The 15,528-nt window shown below is 42.6% G+C and overlaps 1 protein-coding gene across 1 annotated transcript in view; it reads right to left on the bottom strand.

Annotated features, from left to right (window-relative positions):
* The window catches only part of LOC138681194 (spermatogenesis-associated protein 7 homolog), a 121,886-nt gene extending 107,542 nt beyond the window's left edge, over positions 1 to 14,344 (bottom strand). Inside the window, exon 1 of the mRNA XM_069768498.1 lies at positions 14,231 to 14,344. Coding sequence (XP_069624599.1) covers positions 14,231 to 14,249 — 19 coding nt within the window. The 5' untranslated portion in view covers positions 14,250 to 14,344. The remainder of the gene's footprint in view (positions 1 to 14,230) is intronic.
* Between the last annotated feature and the right edge of the window lie 1,184 nt (positions 14,345 to 15,528).

Here is a 15,528-nt window from a genome sequence, read left to right as displayed (position 1 = left end):
ATACCTGTGTGTAATGTCCTCCTGTATTAGACCTCGTTCACACGTTATTTGCTCAGTATTTTTACCTCAGTATTTGTAAGCTAAATTGGCAGCCTGATAAATCCCCAGCCAACAGGAAGCCCTCCCCCTGGCAGTATATATTAGCTCACACATACACATAATAGACAGGTCATGTGACTGACAGCTGCCGTATTTCCTATATGGTACATTTGTTGTAGTTTGTCTGCTTATTAATTAGATTTTTATTTTTGAAGGATAATACCAGACTTGTGTGTGTTTTAGGGCGAGTTTCGTTTGTCAAGTTGTGTGTGTTGAGTTGCGTGTGGCGACATGCATGTAGCGACTTTTGTGAGATGAGTTTTGTGTGGCAACATGCGTGTAGCAACTTTTTGTGTGTCGAGTTGCATGTGACAGGTTAGTGTAGCAAGTTGTGTGCAGCAAGTTTTGCGCATGGTGAGTTTTGCGCGTGGCGAGTTTTATGTGTGGTGCCTTTTGAGTATGTGAAAGTTTTGTGTGAGGCAACTTTTGCATGTGTTGCAACTTTTGTGCATGTGACAATTTTTCTGCGTGTGCAAGTTTTGCGTTTGGCGAGTTTTCCATGAGGTGAGTTTTGCAATTTTTTGCATGTGGCGAGTTCTGCGCGTGGCGAGTTTTGAGTGGCGACTTTTGTGTTTTGACTTTTATGTGGCGAGGTTGGTGTATTTGTGGTGAAATGTGTGCTAAGGGTAATATGTGTTCAAGCACGTGGTAGTGTGTGACGCATTTTGTGTGTGTGTTCATATCCCCGTGTGTGGTGAGTATCCCATGTCGGGGCCCCACCTTAGCAACTGTACGGTATATACTCTTTGGCGCCATCGCTCTCATTCTTTAAGTCCCCCTTGTTCACATCTGGCAGCTGTCAATTTGCCTCCTACACTTTTCCTTTCATTTTTTCGCATTATGTAGATAGGAGCAAAATTGTTTGGTGAATTGGAAAGCGCGGGGTTAAAATTTCACCTCACAACATAGCCTATGACGCTCTCAGGGTCCAGACGTGTGACTGTGCAAAATTTTGTGGCTGTAGCTGCGACGCCTTCAACACTTTTCCTTTCACTTTTTCCCCATTATGTAGATAGGGGCAAAATTGTTTGGTGAATTGGAAAGCACGGGGTTAAAATTTCACCTCACAACATAGCCTATGACGCTCTCAGGGTCCAGACGTGTGACTGTGCAAAATTTTGTAGCTGTAGCTGCGACGCCTCCAACACTTTTCCTTTCACTTTTTCCCCCATTATGTAGATAGGGGCAAAATTGTTTGGTGAATTGGAACATGCGGGGTTAAAATTTCGCCTCACAACATAGCCTATGACGCTCTCGGGGTCCAGACGTGTGACTGTGCAAAATTTTGTGGCTCTGCGACGCCTCCAACACTTCCAACGACGCCTCCAACACTAGGCTGGACCACGGTGAGTCATTGGACGTGGTATATTTCGATTTTTCCAAAGCGTTTGATACCGTGCCACACAAGAGGTTGGTACACAAAATGAGAATGCTTGGTCTGGGGGAAAATGTGTGTAAATGGGTTAGTAACTGGCTTAGTGATAGAAAGCAGAGGGTGGTTATAAATGGTATAGTCTCTAACTGGGTCGCTGTGACCAGTGGGGTACCGCAGGGGTCGGTATTGGGACCTGTTCTCTTCAACATATTCATTAATGATCTGGTAGAAGGTTTACACAGTAAAATATCGATATTTGCAGATGATACAAAACTATGTAAAGCAGTTAATACAAGAGAAGATAGTATTCTGCTACAGATGGATCTGGATAAGTTGGAAACTTGGGCTGAAAGGTGGCAGATGAGGTTTAACAATGATAAATGTAAGGTTATACACATTGGAAGAAGGAATCAATATCACCATTACACACTGAATGGGAAACCACTGGGTAAATCTGACAGGGAGAAGGACTTGGGGATCCTAGTTAATGATAAACTTACCTGGAGCAGCCAGTGCCAGGCAGCAGCTGCCAAGGCAAACAGGATCATGGGGTGCATTAAAAGAGGTCTGGATACACATGATGAGAGCATTATACTGCCTCTGTACAAATCCCTAGTTAGACCGCACATGGAGTACTGTGTCCAGTTTTGGGCACCGGTGCTCAGGAAGGATATAATGGAACTAGAGAGAGTACAAAGGAGGGCAACAAAATTAATAAAGGGGATGGGAGAACTACAATACCCAGATAGATTAGCGAAATTAGGATTATTTAGTCTAGAAAAAAGACGACTGAGGGGCGATCTAATAACCATGTATAAGTATATAAGGGGACAATACAAATATCTCGCTGAGGATCTGTTTATACCAAGGAAGGTGACGGGCACAAGGGGGCATTCTTTGCGTCTGGAGGAGAGAAGGTTTTTCCACCAACATAGAAGAGGATTCTTTACTGTTAGGGCAGTGAGAATCTGGAATTGCTTGCCTGAGGAGGTGGTGATGGCGAACTCAGTCGAGGGGTTCAAGAGAGGCCTGGATGTCTTCCTGGAGCAGAACAATATTGTATCATACAATTATTAGGTTCTGTAGAAGGACGTAGATCTGGGGATTTATTATGATGGAATATAGGCTGAACTGGATGGACAAATGTCTTTTTTCGGCCTTACTAACTATGTTACTATGTTACTATGTTACTTTTCCTTTCACTTTTTCCCCATTATGTAGATAGGGGCAAAATTGTTTGGTGAATTGGAATGCCCGGGGTTAATATTTCGCCTCACAATATAGCCTATGACGCTCTCGGGGTCCAGACGTGTGACTGTGCAAAATTTTGTGGCTGTAGCTGCGACGGTGCAGATGCCAATCCCGGACATACACACATACACACACACACACACACACACACACACACACATTCAGCTTTATATATTAGATTTTTGAAGGCCCTTTATAACAAAAATGGATTTATCTAAATAAAAAAAACAAACAACATTTTCGTATAGTCCATGAAGGACTTCTTGCATCATGATCCTCATTTCTTAACAATAGAAAATAAGCGTTACAAAGAGCATCCTTCATTCTGGAGGACCTGATCTGTCCTGCACAAACTATTGGTATTATTGGAAGTTGTGTAATGCCTAATTCCCCCAGCGGGGGTGCTGCAGAGAAGTCAAACAGTCTCTGCTTTGTGGTAAGTTCATCATAATGGGACCTTTCTAACAAGTAAGGATTTTCTACAGCAGCAATGCACTAGGTAAGTGCTTCACAACTCAAGTCCTCTAAGACTTTCAAAATGTCCTGTTTTGTGTATTTTTTTAGCATTGCACATGTTATTTCATTTTTTTTTCACTTTATGAGGCATCGCCACATTTTTTTTGCCTTAGGATATACTGAATTTGTGACTAGTTGGGGTAACGTGTGGATTGGCGTTTAGAAACTGAAATGAAGCTGAACACTTCATTGCCTCCTGTTAAAATCTAAATGCGCTGCAAGTTATAATCTACTCCCTTTGTGATATCATCACTTAAAGGGGGATATCCTTGAGCAAAGTACATTATAATCAACATATCTTGGAAAAATAATGTTTCACAATTGGATGTGTTTTAAAAAAATATTCATGTGCTGAGATAATATTATAAATGTGCCCCTGCTGTGTACTGTGTTATGGCTGTGTATGAACATGTAATGCTGCTGCAGCTCCTTGTCCTGGGAGCATGGGAGAAAGCAAAGGCAGATACAGGTGACTGCAGTGACTCTCAGTTGCTAGTTTATGTGAGGGAACACATTTCCCTGCCTGTTTGCTTTATCACAGGAGTTAGAGTGTCTGTGCAGCGCCCCAGAGACCTGGTCGTTGCAGTATGGCACTCTGCCGCTAAGGAGAGTGGCGGTACGTCTGATGGCACTAAGGAGTTCTCCTGACCAGGTATCACCGGAACACATTACACTTCACACTCCGGCCACTAGGGGGAGAAAAAGGCTTTATTTATTGGGCCACTCCTCACATTGGTAAAACTAGGGGCTGGGGAGGAAGTTAGTCAGAAGCTGACTGGATTGGAACCAGGCAACATCCCGTGGCAGGGGGTGTTGCAGGGAGAAGGCACAGGGGGGTCCCTGTCAGGCGTGGGAACCTGTCAGGTGCCTAGCGAACAGAACAGAACGTAACGGAACCGCGCCTGCACACCCTGCGGCGGTATCCATGAGAGAGACACAAAGGGAAGGATATTGTGGAACAGTGTAAACGAGATCAAGCACAAAGGAGAGCCAGTAAGAGTCGTGCTGATAGAGAGAGGCAATATCTTACTGAGGCGCGTAGTCGGTGGCCGGAACACCGCAGGAGTAACTGACTTCAAGCCTTACTTCAAGCTCCGCCGGACAGTCAATTATAGGTTGGTTGTCTACCTTAAATTTCCTAAGAAGACATAGAGGGCAACATTGGGAGAGGGGCGTCTCTAGGGTCCCGGAAGACCTCCAAGCCTTCCCGTCATACGGTTGCGTCCTAGCCAAAACATACTGGGGGATGAGAAACTAGTAACATCTGGAACTGAAGAGAGAGAGAGCTGTAGAGAACGAACGAACGAGAACAGCAGTTGTGAGGACTATTCCGAATGCTCAGCAGGGTAGGACTACAACACACAGGCGCTAGTGGTAGGCAACGATTTCCATCTGCGTAGGGAACTCTGGATGTGCCCATCGGACCGGCCAGTCTCTGATAGCCCTGTTAAACGTGCTCTGGATTGAGGATCCTGAAGTTTACAGTAAAGAGGTAAAGAGACTGCAACCCTGTGTCCTCGTTATTGACTGCACCTTACATCATCACCATCCACCTTACTGGGAAGCCCTGGGGACACACTTCACCTGTGGGAAGTTACACCATCCAGCTGCCATTCCATCACCCCAGTGGACCCCACAGCAGCGTCGGTCACCCTGACCGAACACCACAGGTGGCGTCACGAACCCCTGACAGACTGTATCACCACCTCCATTGGACGCCCCTTAGCAGGGTCGCGGACCGGGCCTAGCCACCGTGACAGCCTCAGCACCGAACCAGAGAGGCCCGGTACCGAGAACCCGTGGCCCTGTGTCTGGGGGCGATCCAACTGCAGCCCTGTAATCTTATCATAAATCAAGCCATGACATATGAGCTCCGGCGACTAATTTATGATAAGTTCACAGGAGAAAAACTCGCTCCAATGATAAAACAAACAGGCAGGGAAATGTGTTTCCTCACATAAACAAGCAGCTGAAAGTCCCTGAAGTGTCTCCAGTATTTACCTATTCTTTCTCCCATGGCCATCAGCTGTGTATTTGTGATAATGAGCTGCAGCTGCTCTACATGGTAGGACACAGCAAATAACATAGAACACAGCAGGGACACATTTATAAGATTATCTCAGCACAGGAACATTTTATTTAAACACATCCAATTATTGAACTTAACAATATTCCAAGATCTATTGATTAAATGCACTTTTTATGTAGGGTAACCCTTTTAACTATATTACTCACTATGCTTTGCAGCCGACTGTGAACCTTTTATTGCTTATCTATATATATCTAGTCAGTGCTAACATGCATTATTCTAAGTATATATACTAACTTTTTGAGTTGAAATGTTCACACCCAATTTTTGAGGCATTGTTCCACTCTGTATTGAAAACCTAACTGGTGGTGTGAACTCTTGGTGGTGTGAACATGTCTCTATGGGCTTGTTCACTGTGCGGGCAGCTCATGTGTTCTGGTATTACATAATTGTTTTCTTGTGTCCACAAGACTGGGGAGGCCTCCACCCCTCTTTTTTTGAGCTGTGCACACAAGAGCCGTTTTGTCCAGCGTGTCCACATGGACATTCCTTTTCTGAATCCCGCTCATACAGGTATTGTACATATGATCAGGTTTTAAATACATCAGATAGGGATTACATACATTAGTTAGGACTGCTCTGATATGGGTATACCTTGACGTTTGGTAGAGTGGCTTAATATACATTTTTTGCAAAAAACTTATCCACCAAATACCCTGTTTTTCCATCTTTTTACTAGCACTTGCTGTCCACTGTGATTTTTTTTTGCAACAGAGTGTTTTTGGTTTTACTGTGCTTTTTTGTGTTTTCAAGTCTCTTGGTGGTGTGAACATGTCTCTACGGGCTTGTTCACTGTGTGCGCAGCTCATGTGTTCTGGAATTACATACGGTAATTGTTTTCTTGTGTCCACAAGACTGGGGAGGCCTCCACCCCTCTTTTTTTTTGAGCTGTGCGCACAGGCGCCGTTCTGTCCAGCGTGTCCACATGGACATTCCTTTTCTGAATCCTGCTCATACAGGTATTGTACATATGACCAGGTTTTAAATACATCAGATAGGGATTACATACATTAGTTAGGACTGCTCTGATAAGGGTATACCTTGACGTTTGGTAGAGCGGCTTAATATACATTTTTTGCAAAAAACTTATCCACCAAATACCCTGTTTTTTCCATCTTTTTACTAGCACTTGCTGTCCACTGTGATTCTTTTTTTGCAACAGAGTGTTTTTGGTTTTACTGTGCTTTTTTGTGTTTTCAAGTCTCTGGGTATGTGCACACGTCAGGATTTCTTGCAGAAATTTTCCTGACAAAAACCGGACATTTCTGCCAGAAATCCGCATGCGTTTTTTTTCGCGTTTTTTCATGCGTTTTTGATGCTTTTTTTGTGCGTTTTTTCCCAAATGCATAGAATAGCAGGAAAAACGCAGAAAATCCGCAAAATTAATGAACATGTTGCTTTTTTTACCGCGATGATGTGCACAAAACATGCAGAATGCATTCTAAATGATAGGATGCATATTGTATGCGTTTTTAATGAGTTTTTATAGCGTTTTTACCGCGAAAAAAACTGTACCTGTGCACATAGCCTCTTGGTGGTGTGAACATGTCTCTACGGGCTTGTTCACTGTGCGCGCAGCTCATGTGTTCTGGTATTACATTTTTGAAAACCTAACTGGACACAAGGGAATTCCAACGTCAAGCACAGATTGCAGTGGGGTTTTGGTGGCACCGTGAGATTTACCAATGCTTTTGGCAATGCTGAGATCCTCCATTATTCCGGAAGCCTCTCGAACACTCTGGATGTTCTGATATATGACAAAAATAAGTACATTTTTAACCATCTAAATCATTATGATCAGCTTGGGTGGAGTGATTCGTTCCAAGTTACTAAATGGGTCAAAATATGTGATGTGGTAATTTTTCCCTCCTAGAGAACACATTTCTTTCCAGTACTCCACATGGTGGTGGCGGCCTGATGTTTTAGCAAGCAAACTGAAGTAGGTCAGCACCATCTCACTAGGTGTATGTCTCCTCAGCATTGTCCCCTGACGGTAGCTTAACAAGTAGTGGCCGCGGAGCGCAGGCTTGCTTATAATGCATGGAGGAAGCACTGAACATGTTAGCTGCTGACAGCCGCAATTCATGGCTGTTTATTGTCGTACATTTCATTTAGGGAGCGAAGGACATTACTACTGCTAAAAACAAAAGGACACACAGAAGGCTGAATAATCCAAAATATTGGGGTCAGATCCCCAGGTGGCATTTAGTTAGGGAAAAAGCAAAATGCAAAAATTGCTGTGTATCTAATTGACATGATTTTAGGCATGCAGTCATTTAACGCAATTGCTCTATACCTCACATTTTCTTCCACTGGTGCTGAATCATTTACACAGTGACCTCCATGAAGAAGATTATCCCAATGACACCCACAAACAAGACTTCTATTTATGCAGTGCATCAACGCACATCAACCATGCTGTCCCCATAGAAAAAGTCGTCGATACCGGCTCAATAGGGACACAATATGGAAATCTTAGTTTTACAGTTGTGGCCAAAAGTATTGACACCCCTGCAATTCTGTCATATAATACTCAGTTTCTTCCTGAAAATGATTGCAATCACAAATTTTTTGGTATTATCTTCATTTAACTTGTCTTAAATGAAAAAACACAAAAGAGAATGAAGCAAAAAAGCAAAACATTGATCATTTCACACAAAACTCCAAAAATGGGCCAGACAAAAGTATTGGCACCCTCAGCCTAATACTTGGTTGCACAACCTTTAGGCTATGTGCTCACGTTCAGGATTTCTCGCAGAAAATTCCTGAGAATTCCGGACATTTTCTGCAAGAAATCCGCAAGAAAACGGCATGCGTTTTTGCCGCGGTTTTGACGCGTTTTTGCCGTGTTTTTTTCCGGACACTTCCCAATGCATTTTGGAGTGGGAAATCTGCAAAAAAAACGGAAAATTAATGAACATGCTGCGTTTTTTGCCGCGATGCATTTATTTCACGGAAAAAAACGCATCATGTGCACAAAACATGCGGAATTCATTCTAAATGATGGGATGCTTATTGTATGCGTTTTTTTTGCGGTTTTATAACGTTTTTATTGGGAAAAACCGCAAAAAAACCGCAACGTGTGCACACAGCCTTAGCCAAAATAACTGCGACCAACCGCTTCCGGTAACCATCAATGAGTTTCTTACAATGCTCTGCTGGAATTTTAGACCATTCTTCTTTGGCAAACTGCTCCAGGTCCCTGATATTTGAAGGGTGCCTTCTCCAAACTGCCATTTTTAGATCTCTCCACAGGTGTTCTATGGGATTCAGGTCTGGACTCATTGCTGGCCACCTTAGAAGTCTCCAGTGCTTTCTCTCAAACCATTTTCTAGTGCTTTTTGAAGTGTGTTTTGGGTTATTGTCCTGCTGGAAGACCCATGACCTCTGAGGGAGACCCAGCTTTCTCACACTAGGCCCTAAATTATGCTGCAAAATTTGTTGGTAGTCCTCAGACTTCATAATGCCATGCACACGGTCAAGCAGTCCAGTGCCAGAGGCAGCAAAGCAACCCCAAAACATCAGGGAACCTCCACTATGTTTGACTGTAGGGACCGTGTTCTTTTCTTTGAATGCCTCTTTTTTTCTCCTGTAAACTCTATGTTGATGCCTTTGCCCAAAAAGCTCTACTTTTGTCTCATCTGACCAGAGAACATTCTTCCAAAACGTTTTAGGCTTTTTCAGGTAAGTTTTTACAAACTCCAGCCTGGCTTTTTTATGTCTTGGGGTAAGAAGAGGGGTCTTCCTGGGTCTCCTACCATGCAGCCCCTTTTCATTCAGACGCCGACGGATAGTATGGGTTGACACTGTTGTACCCTCGGACTGCAGGGCAGCTTGAACTTGTTTGGATGTTAGTCGAGGTTCTTTATCCAACATCCGCACAATCTTGCGTTGAAATCTCTTGTCAATTTTTCTTTTCCCACACCTAGGGAGGTTAGCCACAGTGCCATAGGCTTTAAACTTCTTGATGACACTTCGCACGGTAGACACAGGAACATTCAGGTCTTTGGAGATGGACTTGTAGCCTTGAGATTGCTCATGCTTCCTCACAATTTGGTTTCTCAAGTCCTCAGACAGTTCTTTGGTCTTCTTTCTTTTCTCCATGCTCCACGTGGTACTCACAAGGACACAGGACAGAGGTTGAGTCAACTTTAATCCATGTCAACTGGCTGCAAGTGTGATTTAGTTATTGCCAACACCTGTTAGGTGCCACAGGTAAGTTACAGGTGCTGTTAATTACACAAATTAGAGAAGCATCACATGATTTTTCGAACAGTGCCAATACTTTTGTCCACCCCCTTTTTTATGTTTGGTGTGGAATTATATCCAATTTGGCTTTAGGACAATTCTTTTTGTGTTTTTTCATTTAAGACAAATTAAATGAAGATAATAATACCAAATAATTTGTGTTTGCAATCATTTTCAGGAAGAAACTGAGTATTATCTGACAGAATTGCAGGGGTGTCAATACTTATGGCCACAACTGTATACCTGGTGCCATGGCAGGAAGTTGGGATATTATCGTGGGGGTTATGACTCACTTTTTCAGGTGAGCAATTTCTCTGCCTCCGTCCCTCATTTTAAGCCAGATAATTTTGCTCTATTATCTTTACAGTTTTTATTAAATCGTAATGAAGAGGTGAGTTTTTTTATTGTGCACATTGCTGTGTTGATGGTTTTTTTTTGGAGCTGTTGGGATGGCGTCATGGGAGCTAAAAATTGGAGACAGGGTGCTACAGAACTGCAGCTATCAGATGGAGGACCTTCTTGAATACAGTCACCGCAAAGTAGTTTATATTGTAAAATTTGTAAATTTGCAAAACTTTGCTTACAAAAAACTATAAAAATTAGGACATTTAGATATGAAAATAATTATGTATTTTACTTGTTGGGAATTTGATTTTTGGTTTGATGTTGTCTCCAGTAGGGTTGAGCGACCTTTGCTTTTATAGGATCGGGTCGGGTTTCACGAAACCCGACTTTTTCAAAAGTCGGGTCGAGTGAAATCGGCCGATCCTATAAAAAAGTCGGGGTCGGGGTCGGCCGAAACGCGAAACCCAATGCAGTGCATTGGGTTTCCATGGTTCCCAGGGTCTGAAGGAGCGGAAACTCTCCTTCAGGCCCTGCGATCCATATTTTAGTGTAAAATAAAGAATTAAAATAAAAAATATCGCAATACTTACTCTCTGACGCGCCCTGGTACTAACCGGCAGCCTTTCTTCCTTAGAATCAGCCTTCCAAGACCTTGCGGTGACGTCGCGGCTTCTGATTGGTCGCGCGGCGGTCACATGGGCGGCCGCGCGACCAATCACAAGCCGCGACGTCACCGCGACGTCACCGAAGGTCCTTCCTAAGACCCCAGCGACCAACGATCTCCCAGCAGGGGCCTGATCGTTGGTCGCTGTCACACATAACGATTTCGTTAACGATATCGTTGCTACATCACAAAAAGCAACGATATCGTTAACGATATCGTTATGTGTGACGGTACCTTTACTCGGGAGAGATAGCTGCCAGCTGATCTGCTATATAAGATTTAGGGCTAATTCCACTGGTGGCTCCCATTCTGGTGGGCTCGAGCCATACTTTAGTTACATGGATGGCTTTTCATTTATCATACTTTTTTATGTGTCACATTGAAAGAAGGCAATTGCAACCGGTGAGCAGACAAATGGCCTTAACGATATCGTTGCTTTTTGTGATGTAGCAACGATATCGTTAACGAAATCGTTATGTGTGACAGCGACCAACGATCAGGCCCCTGCTGGGAGATCGTTGGTCGCTGGGGAAAGTCCAAGACTTTATTTCGTCGCTGGATCTCCCGCTGACATTGCTGAATCGGCGTGTGTGACGCCGATTCAGCGATGTCTTCACTGGTAACCAGGGTAAACATCGGGTTACTAAGCGCAGGGCCGCGCTTAGTAACCCGATGTTTACCCTGGTTACCAATGTAAAAGTAAAAAAAAAACAACTACATACTTACATTCCTGTCATGTTCCTCAGCGTCAGCTTCCCTGCGTCCCCCAGTGTCAGCGCCGGCCGGCCGTAAAGCAAAGCACAGCGGTGACGTCACCGCTCTGCTTTCCGGCAAGCTCGCTTACGCAGAGCAGGGAAGCTGAGGCCGGGGGACGCGACAGGAATGTAAGTATGTAGTGTTTTTTTTTTTTAACTTTTACAATGGTAACCAGGGAAAATATCGGGTTACTAAGCGTGGCCCTGCGCTTAGTAACCCGATGTTTACCCTGGTTACCCGGGGACTTCGGGATCGTTGGTCGCTGGAGAGCTGTCTGTGTGACAGCTCTCCAGCGACCAAACAGCGACGCTGCAGCGATCGGGATCGTTGTCTAGATCGCTGCAGCGTCGCTTAATGTGACGGTACCTTAAGCCATGCAGAACCAAGTGTCCCAGTGTTCTTTATGAGAGAAACGCTACCAGATTCTACAGGTCAACCGGCCAATCAAAATGTTCTGCTGTTGAATTTTCAAATGATAGATCCTTTTTTCCTTGACATCACCTGCTGAGGAAGAATTAGGAGGCCCCATACCTATTAGAATATTGGCCAACCCCACCTAAATTTGGATGACTTTTATCTAATGTCTATAGGGGCTTTAAGTGACTCATTGTAAATTCTCCACCATAGGGGTGGAGCCGCATATTCATGACTGTAATGGGCGGCCCCACGTGACCGCTCATACAGGAGAAGGTGCGGCGAGGACAGGACGCTGCGAGGGAGCCGGGTGAGTATTTTAGTAACAGCGGGGGGGGCGCACAGGGGGTGGGGACAGGGATCTTTATTTTAAACATGGAAAAAAACAAAAAAAAAGGATTTTTCATATCTTCTAGCCAGCGAACGCTGCTGGAAAGAAGATATGAATGACGGCTTCAGCACCAGATGTAGGGGACAGCGCTTACTTGTAGCGCTGTCTCCTGCACGGTCTGTGTGGTACCCAGTTGGCACACGGGCGGCACACGGCTGCCGCACGTGTGCCAAACTGATGTTCATGGTAAGCACACGGACACGGATAATTCCGGTACCAATTTTTCCGGTACCGGAATTATCTGGACGTGTGAGACTGGCCTGACTGTGTGGCACACAATGATATAGATCTTGACGTCTCCTCCTTTACCTGTGCCACTTGCAAGGTGAATATGTAGGCGACAGGCAACAGAGACAGAATTTGCTGGAGGAAGGTCCAGGTCATGAAATAACACTCATAAAGAAGATTTCCAAGCGGAGGACCCTCGTTTATGATGTCGGTGAGTGTTATGAAGGCCAATTATCTTTATGAGTCTACCTCCTTGTAGACCCTAAACTGTGGTCTTGTTATGACCTCTTGATACCGGCCCCAGTCACTGCAAACAGTGGTTATGGCTAATTAAGGAATTCTGTTATTACTGCAAACGAGCATAGATTTACCTCTCATTAATAAATCATTAGCATTGAGAATATTAACCCTGTGTAAGTCAGTGTGAATAAAACGAATAAAGCACCCTCTTGAGTTTCATTATTTGCAATTATGAAGCCACTACTGACGTGATAACTACTTATAGTGAAAGTATTGTAATAAGAATTCTGCATTAAGAAATATTTGCAAGAAATTCTAATGATTGACGTGCTTGACTGTGCAATCTTTTTTTATTGAAGAAAATGATCCAATATCACATGTCTGCGAGTGTCAAAAATATGTCAATCGTTGATTTCCGCATCTATTTGTGACCCCTTGTGCAGCAGCGACTGTATCTAAACATATCTGGTAACTGCTGATTAGTCTTAAACTTAGAGGAATGTTAGCCCATTTCTTCCTACATAACAGCTTCGACTCTGTTATGCTTGAATTAACATTTCTATAGGATTAAAATAATATGTATATATTACTAAATAAACCTGATGAGATTGGTGTATTTTCTTTGAAAATCCACACCGAAAGGCTATAGTTCTGATATGAAAATGAGCATGCTATAATACAAATGTATTCATCTCTACCAATTCAGCCTAACTAACAGCTGTAGCTTATACTGAGCAGTGTGAGATCTTAGCAGGAGGGAGGGACACTGAGAAGCTGCCGATCAGGCTAGGTGGGAGGAGATTTAGGAACAGCACAGAGAAAGGTACAGAAGAGCTGTCAATCAGGGTAGGTGGGAGGAGATTCAGCACCAGCAGGGAGGAGGGACACTGAGGAGTCGTAAATCAGGCTAATTGGGCATCAATTCAGCAGCATGAAGGAGGGGCACTGAGCTGTCCGTCAGGCTAAGAGAGTGGACATTCAACAGAGAAGAGGTGGGAGCTGTCAATCAAAGTGGCCACAAAACATTAAAACCTACAAGAGAAAAAGTAAGCAAAAACCCTGCTGTAACTAAGTAAAATAGCAAAAGTGCATTTAAATAATACAGAGTTTTTAGTAATACTGTTTTTTGATCAAAAAATAGCACAAAAGCCATCCGACCGCGTCAAGGTAACTGTGATCGGGACAGTCCTACACTGTCTAATATTAAAACCTTACCATGTGTCAATGTTGACCTCAGTGTGAATAAGGGCAGATAAAAGGAGTGGGCCCAACCAGGGAACACCAGACTTGTAGGTTTTAAAGCATTATAGAATGCTGTAGATTATTATTATATATTATTATTTATTGTTATAGCGCCATTTATTCCATGGAGCTTTACATGGGAGATAAGCCCTGAAAGACAGTGGCGGCATCTTATAATGGCAAAGTTTGCTGACAGGTTCCCTTTAAACTTTCATAAAGAAATATACAATCATTGTTAAGCAGATATAAGTACACCGTCTTCAGCAGGTGGAAGAAATATTGTGAAATCTGGTCACAGATCCGAATGTTTCTTCCAGTGTAAGTTTCTTAAAAGTGGAAAAACACAACAAGGTGAATACCATTTCTACTCACCTCTGTGTATCAGAGACATCGGCAAACTCACTTTCTCCAGGACACAATGTATATGGAACCTCTTTACTACGGGTGAATGGATTCATGTGAAGATTAGTCTCTGCGCTGACTCCCGTATACAGAGCACGGGTGTGGTGAGTAAGTATGTGATCCCCATAACAACTCAGACCTGACTGTAAACATTCTCCAGCTCAGGAAACAAGAAGAGCAAATATACAGACAAGCTAAAAGCGCATTATGTCATCGAAGGAGAATATTCACATCAAGCATGTAACCTTTTCCAACTGCGGTCGTTTTAATTACATTTTTAAATTTTTCGTCATTCTTTCCCCTTTTTTTTCAGTTGCTAAAATGTTTTTAGTTTTTATCATTAACATAGAAATTACATTGCAGGATAAATCCTAGTTTTGAATGTCAATAGGTAATTTTTACAAGAAATTATTCAAACTGTTATATCTTTCCTTCCGTGTAGCTGTATGACTGTTTTTTTTTTTTTGGAGCATGAGTTGTAGTCTTAAATAACATAATTTAATTTACCATTCAATGTTCTTAAATAACATACGGTAATTTAATTTATCATTCAATGTTTTTGGAAAGGGGAAAAAAATTCCTAGTGCGGTGAAATTGATAAAAAAAAACAAAACACAATTCCGCAATAGTTTTTTTTAACTTTCAATTCAACAGTAAAAATGATTCTCCAGGTCAGTATAATTATGGTGATACCAAACTACCAAACATCCTTGTTTTTTTTTTTATTTAAATGGTGAAAAAAAATTCTGAAAATCATAAAAAAAATATTTTGCGCTTGTCGTCATTCTCCAAAACTTACATTTTTATTTTTCAGTTGCAGGCTTGTTTTTTTGTGTGGCAGGCTGACATTGTCATTGACACCTGTTTTGGGGATAGATACAATGTTTTGATCGCTTCTTATTGCATTTCATTTTTTTCACAGTTTTATGGTGTTTACGAATCAGGATAATTAATGGTAAATTTTTAGAGATCAGACCAAATATGTTTATTTTTTTATTTTTTTATGTGGTAAAAAAAAATTTGGTTTTAAAATTTTATTTAATTTTTCTCTATTTGACAGCAGCATTTAAGAGGTTAACAGCAGCTGTAGGAGCTCAATGCATTAGCTGCTTTTAGAGGTATGGACGCAAGGAACAGATTAGACTAATACGTCGTATTCATTATAATAAAAACCTTACAGTTCACCTTCAGCCCCAGCAGTGCTTCGGTTGACAGCAATTCTCCATTTTTATACATTGGCATTTTTCTACTCTGGACCACTGGTGTCC

Source organism: Ranitomeya imitator, chromosome 5 (genome assembly GCF_032444005.1).
Source record: "Ranitomeya imitator isolate aRanImi1 chromosome 5, aRanImi1.pri, whole genome shotgun sequence".
NCBI lineage: Eukaryota > Metazoa > Chordata > Amphibia > Anura > Dendrobatidae > Ranitomeya > Ranitomeya imitator.
This window is presented reverse-complemented; position numbering and strand designations above follow the sequence as displayed.